The 12479-nt window shown below is 41.5% G+C and overlaps 1 protein-coding gene across 1 annotated transcript in view; it reads right to left on the bottom strand.

Moving 5' to 3' along the window:
* EFHD1 (EF-hand domain family member D1) overlaps positions 1-12479 on the bottom strand; it is a 106582-nt gene that overhangs the window by 24466 nt on the left and 69637 nt on the right. The window contains exon 2 of the mRNA XM_033959248.1: positions 12099-12246. Within this exon, the coding sequence (XP_033815139.1) occupies positions 12099-12246 (148 nt within the window). The remainder of the gene's footprint in view (positions 1-12098; positions 12247-12479) is intronic.

Below are 12479 nucleotides of genomic sequence, written 5' to 3'. Positions count from 1 at the left end.
CAGACATATGGGATCAGGGAGAGGAGAAGATAGTTGATGCTGCAAATAGGCAGATTGGATGGGCCATTTTGCCTTTCTTTGCCATCGTGTTTCTATGTAAAAAGCATCATTGAAGAAAACTCCAAAATCTGTGACTGTTTCTATCTAAACCTAATTTCTGCTCCCCCCATTCTTTCACTTCCCCATCACTTCTACTTCCTATTTTCTTATCAGGATCCTACTGCTACAACAGCTTGCTGAGTAAAGCATTATTCACTCTAATCCAGTGAGAGGTTTATGTGCCTAATCATGGAATACCTAGTTTCAGATTTAAAAAAGAAACACTGCTTGACCCAAGTCATGTAGAGCTTAGATTCTGGAGACAAGGTACCTGACTTTCACCCTAAATCATACAGTGGCTGAATAACATAGTGCTTCTTAACCCAATCCTCGGGACACATCTCACCAGTTGGGTTTTCAGGTTTTTAGACGTATCTAGAGGCATCTTAGACCTTTTGACTGCCGCTCTATGACCAAAGCAAAAAGGGGCATTTTTCGAAGAGTGGTTAAGGTGGGAGGTTGAAGGGCCTTCAGTTTGTGTTTTGAAAGACAATGGTATAAGATCTTGCACAGAGGTAAGCCAATTTGTTGTAATTGATCCAGAAGACTATGATGATTTACGAGATCAAGAGTGGCAGAGAGGTCAAGTGATAACATTAAAATAGAAGAGATACTGCGGGAACGGAGTCAGATGGGGGACAGACTTGTAAGGTCTGTGTCCCGCATGTGGCAACTATAGTGTGTTGATCATTTTATTGTCACATACTGTGAGTGAGGGAACTGTGCAGCTTAGGAGGGAGGGAAAGGCATCTTGACTGGTAACTTGAATACTCTCAGATAATCACCACATATCATTCCTATCATGTTTGGCTGCCTATATTGGCATAGTGGTGACTTCACAACCAGCATTTAAACATGGGTGACCTGGGCCTACATGGAGTGGTGGGTGAGTCTCTGTTCACCTTGTTGGGCTGACTGGATGGACTATGAGGGTCTTTTTCTGCCGTCATTTTCTGTGTTACTGTGTGCATTTATCACATAATATTTTATAGCTCTACCATATGCTTATTTGTGAGCCAAGTAGTATTATTGTACACTCAGCTGTTATTTTGAAACAGTGTATAGTGTATAAAGAAAAGTAGCAGGTGATATATCTGCCTAAATGCCAGAAATATGTGCATTAACTTACAGCATTCTATAAAACTTTTGTGCACAACCGAGTAACTCCCAGACTCCACTTAAATGAACTCTATGCCTACCACTAAAATATATTTGGGTGAATTCTTTGGCATTTACCCATTATTTTAACCATTTAGGAATGTAAATGGCTCAAAAATGTTTGTGCCTGTTTTATAGAATTACAGTGGTACCTTGGATTACAAGCATAATCCGTTCCAGGAGCATGCTTGTAATCCAAAATGCTCGTTTATCAAAGCAAAATTCCCCTTAGAAAATAGTGGCAACACCGACGATTCGTTCCAGAACCCGGGGTCTGTACCTGTCGGGTGCCGGGTGCTGCAGTGCCGTCTCCTCCGTTCGCCTCCTCCATCCATCATCTGAAGAAGAACCCCACTGTGCCATTTCGGGGGGGGATGCCTCTAATGTCCGCCAGCCGCCGGAGAACCCCGCAGTGCTGCTTCAGAGGGATGCCTCCTCCATCCGCTGGCCAGCCTCCAAGTCGGATGCCCCCCGCATGCTGGAGAGTTCCCACCCGAGCCCACGCAGCCGAGTGCCACCCCACCCGCACACCGTGCACGACACGCACAATGCCGATGATTGACGCTGTGCGCATCACATGCTACGTGCAGGCGGGACAGCACCCGGCCACGCAGGCACAGACAGAGGTCCTCCAACCTGCGGAAGGCACCCGACGTGGAAGGCTGGCCAGAAGATGGAAGAGGAATCCCCCGAAGCGGCGCTTCCTGGGCTGTAAGTGCTCGTTTATCGGGGCAGTGCTCGGTTTGCGAGTCAAAAGTTTGCTGAGTGTTTTGCTCATCTTGCAAAACACTCACAAATTGAGGTTCCACTGTACTCCCTATTAGAGTGATCCTTACCAAGTATTTTTTCTCTATGCCTCAAGAACCCTGATTTTAAAAAAGGTATTTATCTTAGTCAGGCAGTCTATATCAACAAATTATATTCTTTTAAATACATTTTTTTCTCTAAGTTCTCTGATACTGAATGAACTGTAATTTACAAATCAATGACAATTAAGGGCAGATCATAGGCTGGATTATCTAGGGACAAGGCAAAATTTAATAGTGAGCCCCAAAGCCTACCAGTAGGTGGTATCTTCTTCAGCATCAAGTAGGGGAGCCCCCTTCAGCATGGGACCCAGGGCAATTATCCTGTCTAAACCCCAAGCCCTTCCTGCAAACATTATTTTTCTTCCAAAATGTGGAGGCAGCCTCTAGTCTAAACATTGCAGAAGTCAGTGCAGCTGCAGTTTAACTAGGAACACCCAACAGAGAGTGATCACAAGTGTATGTGTCATTCTTAGGAATCAGACTACATTCTTCCTCTAGCCAAATAGGGCTTACAGATAGGGAGAGAATGAAGGTCTGTTATAGCTTTCTGCTCATGAAGGATATATGTTAACCAACTTGAGTGACTCATGGTATGATACTCAAAACATAACACCAGCACTAAAGGTGAGTAATACTGGTATTGGAATGCCACCCAATGCTCTAATGCTTTCAGCATGGGATCAAAATCATTAGCTCAGACTGCATTTTAAACATGGTCATTTAGTACCCCACACAAATTCTTTAAAAAGCTCTCAGGTGCCTTTAGAACTGGAAAAAAGAAGGCCAGGTCTGGGGCAGCATTAGGAGTGTCTAATGATACCCCTTCTCTCCTGCTAATTTGACAACCTTGCCCCAAATGAGCTTCCCCAACAATGCAGCTGTGCCATGTCGCAACCCCCAAGCACTGACCTGACCCTTCCCTGTTAATAAAAACTGGCTCTGGCCCAGTCAAACAAACATCGCACCTCCCTCAACATCCCCCCTTCACCACCAAACATTGTGTCAATTCCCCCAGACTTTAAAAAAAAAAAAAAAATCCATAAGTGGTTTGGTGAACCTCTCCTAAACCCATCCCAAAAGACCCCAATCCCCATCCTCCAAAAACCAGGCCAGTCCAAGGCTCCACCTGCCAAAGTCCACCCTGGTGGCCTAGCAGTGTCCCCCCTCCCCCTCAAATCCCTTCATACTCTGCGGGAAGCAGGAGGGAAGGATATCTACTCCCTCCTGCCCTGGGTGGTTTCATCAAAATTGTGTTACCCCCATCTGGCGCATCCTGGGATACACTGGGTGGGGTCTAACTACCATGTAACAGAGTTTTTCCTTATATGGTATAGGTCTCACCCAATGCATCCCAGGATGTGCAGGGTGCCACCATTTTGATGACATTGTCCTAAGAGGTAGGAAGGGGTTGGGAGGGGGTCACTGCTAGGCCATCAGGATGGACTTCGGGGAATGGGGGACCCAGGGGTCCCACTGGATGGACTACCAGGGACTTTTCTGAGTTTTATTTTTGTAGGGGGGGGGGGGTTAGGGGATCACCAGGGCCTTTTGTGAGGGTTCCATCAGACCACCAGGGCCTTTTCTTTAAAGTTTAGGGGGCTGGGGATATAATGCTAGGGCTTTTTACTTATTAATAGAGAAAGTTGGTATAAGGGAATGGCATGCTTTTAGGAAAGCAGGCATGCTTTTAGGAAAATTAGCAAAGATTAAAAATGTGATATTTAATTGGCTGCTTACTAATGTTCCATTAATTTGCATGTTCATTATTCTGAGCATGCCTCAGTAATTTTGCTTTGCTAAGTTTGCAGTAGAATTTGATTCTATCATGAATCTTGAGCATCAGATGTGGCGAGATGAGGAAGGAGTCTGAAGACCAATTTGTTCTGGAATAAAGAAGGCATGTAATTCATAGCATGAGACTGAGGTAGAAAATTAGCCGAAAAAAGAGAATTCAGTAAGATATTTGAAAAACTTGTATCAAACATAACTGACAGGGCACAGAAACAACCATCTCAGCGAAAAATCAAAAAGTGATTTAAAAAACAAATGCCTTTCCCTTAAACGGGAGGTGCTAACTATAGCATTATACTCCATAATAAAGGCATTACCGGTAGTTTACATTTTTCTCCTTCACTTCTTTTATTTCTGGGATTCTCTCTCTTGCTTTTTAACACTTCAGTATACATGGCTTATGGGTATGAAGCACAGCCCATGTCACTGTTACAACAGTAACAGACTTTTACTTTTTCATAGTATGCCATTACAGACAAAAACCTTTACTCATAAACCATCGTTTCTCACTTGTAACAGAAGTTTTCCACAGACAGAAAGATTGTCATGCATATAACTAGGTGTCATCTAATTGCATTAGGACAGAATAGCTCTCCAGAATATAGAACCAATGTCAAGTTCTGAGCATGTGCAGCCCTCTCATGCAGTGGTCTCCTCAGTGTCTCACTTAGCTGCACAGCTTAAGGAGGAATGTAATGCTTAGGGAGATGGGAGGGATTGTGTGCTTAATGGTAAATTATTTGTTACAAGTGAGAAGAAAATGCTTTTTCCCTTGACAAGCAGGATTGAGTCAGGCACACAAGTGAGTGAATCCAAAACTCATAGCTGCACATATCTATCAACTTCATTATCCAGCGGCAGCCCTGTCATAAAGAAAGATGCAAGAGTTACAAATGTTCCAAAGACAGGCTGGGCAGCATAACTTGGCAGAATGCAGCATCTTCGACTGGTCCAAGAGAAAGTATTAAATGAAAGTGTAAAGTGAAGACCAAGTCATCACTTTGCATATGGTGTCCAGTGAAGTACTCTTTAGAATAGCCAAAATAGCTGCAGTGTCTCTGATTTAACAAGGTTTCACTTTACAAGTGCCAGTTTCACTTTAGAGAAGTACCAGTTCATAACAGAAATGGATGCAAGACGCTAGGCAAATTTGCTAAAGTTTGTTTGGCTACTGGAATACTAAAAGAGATAAACAGCTATACAGATATATTGAGAAAGTAAGCAGAGCCCCTTTGCAGTCCAGTGTGGAGGGATTTTTGCATGGAGAGGTTCAGGCAAAAATGTAGAAAGCAATATTTTCCTCTCTGAGGTTACAAGGTGTTACAACTTTTGATCAAAATAACTACCTTGTTGTGATGGAACTGGATATATGAAAGGCCACTGAAAAGTTCTCAGCCCAACCAACACAATTGGGGCAGTCTCCATCAAGTGCTATATGATTTTCCACTTTTTTGATCCATATTTTTCCAAAAGAACAAAAAAAGTAGAAAAAAATTGCTGGACTAAGTATATATATATATATATATATAGCACTTGATGGAAATTGCCCTAACTGTGCTGCTCTTGAAACCCAGACCGAGGAAGATGCAGTGTATTAAGAGGCTTGGTTGGGCTGAGAACTTTTCAGCGGCCCCTCATATGGTTCATAAGCAATTATTATTTGGTTTACTTGTTCTTCTAGCCAAGATGACCTCTATGAGAAAAAGTACATTCAGGATGGCATCTTAGAGTGAATATACTCCATAGTTCAAAGTGCATCCCATGAGAGATTGAGAGGTCCCACACCACCAGAAATTTCTGTACTGGCAGTTTGACATGAAGAATCCCCTTCATGAATCAAGAAATAATGGATATTGTGAAGCTAGGAGCCTATTGATGAGGACATGTTAGGCTGACAGATTGCCGAGATATATTCTGATGGAAGAGGTCTGTAGGCCCAGTCAATACAGATGGCAAAGGTGGTGCAGCATAGTATCAGGAAGACATATAATGGGGCTGTGGCCATTTGTGAAACATCAGATGGAGATCCTATTCCATTAAAAGCTGTAGGTATGCCTGGTTGATGATTTTCTTGCAGAAATCAATATATGTTGTGTAGACACTGAAAGCCTAGCATTTTTCAGTTTCCAGGCTGTCAGGGTTAGCAATCTGAGACCAGATGAACAAGGGAGCTCTTATTCAGTGTGATGATGAGAAATGAAAACATTTGAAGCCTGCACGTAGGAAGAACTGTGACAAGGGAAGCAATTCTGACAAGTCAATAGGGTATAATGAGAATCACTGTGACAGGCTCTGCTGGAATTTATGCAGGGACTTTGCTGTGAGAGAGATAGGGGAATAAACATAGAGAAAGAGCGAAGACCAGTTTATGGTTAAAGAATCTCTTGCCAGCCAATTCAGAGATGAGTATATGTAACAATAGAATGGGAGTTTTACATTTTTGTTGTTGGCAAGCAGGTCTGTTTGGGGGTCTCCCCAGGCATCCTCTGAAAGATGTACCGTAGACTCTTCTGGTCCAGCAACCATGCATAAGGTTGAAGGACTATGCTAAGTCAGTGAGCTATCTGGTGTTGAACAGTGAGGTAGTAAGTGGTTTGAATATGAATGTTACAGCTGATCACAAAATCACAATCTTTGCTGCTTCTCGGCATAAGTGGAGGGCTCCGGTTTCCCCCTGTCTGTTAACATAAGCCATAGCAACTTGATTATCCTGAAGGAGCATCAAGTGATTTTTCCTTCGTCCTTTAATGCTATCCACATGTTGCCTTGATAAGGTGATAAACTCTATGGTGTCTATCTCTTCTTGGCCCATTCCTTCTGTATAGGTCAATAATTCTTCCTGGGCCTTAGTTTGTCTACTCATAATAATACTTTATTCTAAGCTGAAATTTACTATATGTTCCTACTTACTGGAAACATGTTCTTATTCATCCTATTAAATAAAGACTGTTCTTGACTCTTCTTTTTTTTTTTTTTAATTTCTTTATTGATATTTTGAACTTGACAATGTAGTTATTGTCCACTCTCAAGCATCCCAATCTTTTCTGAGGTTTTAGAAAAAGTGATATTGTTTCAACTTCAAAATAGTCTTGAAACACTTTGGGGCTCATTTTCAAAGCACTTAGACACATGGAGTACCATATGTTACTATGATATACAAAGTGCTTTGAAAATAAGCCTCTTAATACACTGCATCTTCCTCGGTCTGGGTTTCAAGAGCAGCACAGTACAGAAACTTGCCTTGTGTCTTGAGTATAACCAGTGAATTCCTGGACTTGGTCAGATCAGTTATCATTGTTTCTCTAAAATTACATAAGTTGTTTTATCGGCTATCTGATTTTGGGTTCCAGGATACTGTTCTCACTTGGATTGAACGTACAATCAACAAAAGTCCAACAGGACAAGAACCCACAGGTTCAAAATCACACAAAAAACAGTGGGAATGGACAGTGAACACTCCACAAAAAAAAAAAAAAAAAAAAAAAATCAAGAATGTAAAAACAGACTCGTTTATTCCAAAACAAAGGGACAAACATCAATTGTGTGTGGGTCCACAGTTGATGTTTGTCCCTTTTTTTTTGGAATAAACAAGTGGAGAGTTCATTGTCTGTGCCCACTGCTCACTTGGATTGAGTCATAAGAACATAAGATTTGCCGCTGCTAGGTTAGACTAGTGGTCCATCGTGCCCAGCAGTCCGCTCATGCAGCGGCTCTTAGGTCAAAGAGCAGAGCACAATTTGAGTCTGCCTTACTTGCATATGTTCTGATCCAGTAGAACTTATCCAACCCTGTCTTGAATCCCTGAAGGGTGCTTTCTCCTATAACAACCTCCGGAAGAGCGTTCCAGGTTTCTACCACTCTCTGAGTGAAGAAGAACTTCCTTACGTTTGTACAGAATCTTTTCCCTTCTAACTTTAGCGAGTGCCCTCTCGTTCTCTTCACCTTGGAAAGGGTAAACAATCTCTCTTTCCCTACTAAGTCAATTCCCTTCATTTTCTTGAATGTTTCGATCATGTCCCCACTCAGTCTTCTCTTTCCAAGGGAGAAGAGGCCCAGTTTCTCTAGCCTCTCGTTGTATGGCAACTCTCCCAGTCCCTTAACCATTTTTGTCGCATTTCTCTGGACCCTTTCGAGTAGTACTATGTCCTTTTTCACGTACGGCGACCAGTGTTGGATGCAGTATTCCAGGTGGGGGCATACCATGGCCCAGTATAACGGCATGATAACTTTTCAGATCTGTTTGTGATCCCCTTCTTAATCATTCTGTTTGCCCTATTCGCTGCCACTGTGCATTGCATGGACAGTTTCAGTGACTTGTCTACAAGTTGTGGCGTTGCCGGTGCCCGTGTATATGATTGGCTCCAGTCAGCGCTCAGAACAGCTTGCGTCCTACGTGCTTCCAGAGAAGGCTGAAAGTCCTGCTGGTTCCTCAGTGCAATAAAGAAGCACAAAACAGGTCAAAACAGTCAGTTTTAAGTGAAAATAAAGCCCCACTTTATTGTGGTTATCAATCCTGAACAGGGTTCAGTCCATTCTTTTCATAAACACAAGAAAACTTGGAAAAATAAAACTGAGTTGTAAAAACAAACAACTCATACCTTTCTTGCAGGTATCACAGGTAAGTATAAGAGTTCAGTCCCAATAGTTCTGCCATTGGCAAACAGGCAGTAACAAGCTATAACACTTCCTTTAAATAAAGACAGTGCTGTGCCCAAGCCTAGATAGAAGCAGGCTTGGTCCCAACCAACTTAACAGTAGTTGGTGGGGGAGGGGAGTAGCCGAATCCACTAATTAAACTCTGTGTAAAACAGAATTCCACAAATGGCCCCATATTCCCAACCAAGGATATTATGTGGATTCTTCCCCAAAACTACCATCCCAGGCACACAGTCAAAATTGCAGCTTTTCTTACTTTCAAAAAAAACAAAAACATAAACCAAACAGTCCAGCAAAAATAAACCTGGAAAAAAGGTTTTCCAGTTCCAGGCACCTTGCAGTGAGCTCTGCACTGCTCACTTGCTTCTCACAGGTGCAAACAGGTTCCACTGAAAGAAGCCCAAAAGATTGCAAGCTTAAGCACAACAAAAACCCAGTAATGTTACTTAGCTTTCTTCCATGGAGTAAGCTTCTGTATTCATAACAGTTTCCAGGCAGTCCATGGGCTCTGGTTCAGCTGGCTGGTTGGCTTCAGAGACAGGGGCTGCATCCACCATCTCAACATCCTGCAAGTGGTGAGGTTCAGGAGAGCAGTCCTGTAAACCTCCTTCCTGGGCTGACCCAGGGCAGACTGACTGCTTCCTCCTCAGTGCAGCCTCAAGAGCATTGAGGCGACCACGCCCTGTTCTAAAAGGGGGCAGGGCAGACTGCAGCTTCTGTTTAGTTCTCATAGGACTTCTAATCAAGTCCTGCAGCTGGGAGTTAGCTGAGTCAGAGAAATTGTTCTGGGGCTGATCTATGCTGTTCCACTCATAGTCCTCACATCCCCAGGGTTTTGTAAGCTGAGTTTTAAGAGGCAACTCAGAGCCTACCTTTCTATTGTAGTTTGCTCTGTCACACTGGTTGGCTCTTTTTACAGCCAGGCTAGGTTTAGGCATTGCCTTTCCTGGCACAAGCCGAGCTTTAGGGCTAGGATTGTGACAAAGTACTCCCAAGTCTCTTTCCTGGGGGCTCTCTCCAAGTATAGCACTGGACATCCTGTATTCGTGCATATGATTTTTGTTACCAACATGCATCACCTTGCACTTATCCACGTTGAACCTTATTTGCCATTTCGCGGCTCATTCCTCGAGTCATATTTGTCTGTTAGAACTTGCCATATAAACTCGCTCTTTTAACCTTCAAAATCAGATCATCTAAATTACCTGTCTTTCTCGATAAACTGCTTATATCATACTGCTCACTAAGGGCTCTTAGATCAAATGAGCAAACCTTCTCTTCATTTCATTGTTGAAGATGATCAACAAGAGACACACTACGATTTTCTCATTTACAGTCCCCCAATTATGGAACTCCCTGCCTATTTATATCAGGGAGGAGACCACTCTAAATAGATTTAAAGGCTCCCTCAAATGTTTTCTTTTCAAGGATGCATTTGAAAACTATGATTAGAGTACTGTATTAGCAAACTCAGTTTACTTACCATTAGGGCTCCTTAGTTTTTATTTTTTTCCTTGTTTTTTACTCAACCCTCATTTTGTTCATCCCTTAAATGTCTCCTTTACTATAAAATTGTAGTTCTTCCCTATTTTCCAACTTGTTTCTAGTCAGTCTAGTTTTGGTGAATGTACATTTTTTACTTGCCTCTCATTTTAATCGATGTATATCGCTTATAATTTTTTATAAGCGTTTAATCAAATTTTAAATAAAACTTGAAAAACTTGAAACTTATTTATCTACACTACCCTTTGAATATTGAGTGTCACAGGGCTTGGACTTGGCTATTATTTAACATTTTAAGTCCACTTGCTCCATCCTCTTATCCTGGCTAAGGATTGCTTTCTTTTTCACAAATGACATCCAGCCATTATTTTCTACAGACACTAGTTTACTAGGCAGTGTATGCAAATTGATTTCATGAATATTCATTGCAGATATCCTGAAAACCTGACTGTCTGGGCTTCCAACAGGACAGGTTTGAGAACCAGTGTTCTAAGGGCATCCATTTTGTTGCAGTTGTAACTGAACTGAGATGTCAAATGATTTACAAATAATACATACAGAAAAATAAGTGTCAAACAAAACATAAGGTAATATTAAATTAATTCATTTCTTGACTGGCTTTTAGGACTTACCTCCTTCCATCAGGTCAAAAACAACTATTACCTGTTGTTATAACTATTACCTGTTATTTTTCTTTCTGGTTCAACCTGATGGAGTGAAACACCCAAACAATAAAACTTAGTCAGGGAATGGATTATTAAAATAATAAAAAAGTGACACTACTTTATTCATGTTGTGTTTGTTGATATTTATTCCCACATTTTCAAATGGACTAATATAGCAACTACAGTACAGTAGGCACTGAATGGAACAATGCTCCTTCAGTGACCTCAGGGATTGTAGCATATGATAGTTTCAAATACTCAGAGTCAAACTGCCTTATTCTACAGAATCATGGACCCCTGAGAAACGTTAATTTCTCTGAATTACAATGGGACAGAATGCTTACTCAAAACAGCTGTTGCTAGCCTGCTGTTCTCTATTTTCAGCCTATCCCACAGCATTTGTCATTTACCACAATTAGCCCAAGCTCAGCTGCTTTAGAAGCTCCACCCTCAGAGCAACTGCTCAGGGAGTATTGTGGTGGGGAGATTCCAGTGTGGATATGCTGGAAGTCTGGTAGCAGAAGAGGGAAATGCCCCTTTTAGAAAGATGAGCGATCTCTAGCATCTTGTGTTCACCAGGCAGGCCTCTCTTAGTGTAACCACTTATTGGAGGGAAAAAAAAAAGATATGAAAATAATATGCCAAACTTTACATATGAGAAAAGAGAATGTTAGACTGTGACACTAAGGATCAAGAGAGCAAATCCAGTGGTCCTCTAAGCCGAACACTTAAGCAACTGCTCACACATTCTAGGAGCATTGCTCATAGATTTTACATGGTCACTCATAAAAATATTTGCAAATCTGTTTTTTAGAAATTGTTGCCCATACAGAAAAAAGTTTTTAGAACTTGTCGTTCACACACACACACAATATTTGCACACATCTGGCCAATCCTTAAGGAAGCACTGCCACCAAGAATGCAAAGCTGACAGGTGGACTTCTCTGAGAAACAAAATTCTGAAGAAGTGATTAGAAATAGGGGAGCCCAGTAAATTTTTAACAGTTCTGGAGAAATCCAAAACCATTACCAACACCTTTGCTCTGTACCAACATAAGAAATCCACAGACATCTAGAGACAGCAAAATCTGGTTTTGAACACTTCAATACTGAGTAAAAACAGCTAGTATGTTATACTATTATCTGCATGACACAGGTGTATAATCAGAATTAGAGAAGAATTATAGAAGGATCCTATAGGATCAAGGGCTCTTTCATTTTCCCTTGTTTTCTCTGCTGGTATTCAAAGATACTTTTTCTCTTGAGGATAGGCACCTTGAGAACATGTGAATCTTGGATCAATAAGTTCCTCTTTTCTTCTATATCCAACATCCACATTTTTGTCATCTGTGCTTAAGTAAGTAGATACTGCACAAATGACAAGGAGACAGAACAATACTATATCTTGCTAACTCACCTCACGGAAACTCAGTTTATTATCAAAGTCCTCATCCACCTCCTTGATCATGTTCTTCAGTCCCAAGTGGGTCTGAGGGGCTCCCAACTTTTCCATCATAAGCTTCAGTTCCATCAGATCAATATAGCCATCTTTTCCAGTGTCATACCTGTAAGTGACAAGGTCAATATAGTCACTTTTACTGCATCTCACAGAAAGTTATTTTTGTGCATGCTGCTCCCTGCCATACAGGGTGTGTTAGAATAGGGTGGAAAAACTTGGTTCTTGAGGACGACAACCTAGTTGGGTATGCAAAATTCCTACAATGAATATGCATGCGATATATTAGCATGTACTATCTCCACTGAAGCAAATATATCTTATGCATATTAATTATAGAAA

This window comes from Geotrypetes seraphini, chromosome 9 (assembly GCF_902459505.1).
Source record: "Geotrypetes seraphini chromosome 9, aGeoSer1.1, whole genome shotgun sequence".
Classification (NCBI taxonomy): Eukaryota; Metazoa; Chordata; class Amphibia; order Gymnophiona; family Dermophiidae; genus Geotrypetes; species Geotrypetes seraphini.
This window is presented reverse-complemented; position numbering and strand designations above follow the sequence as displayed.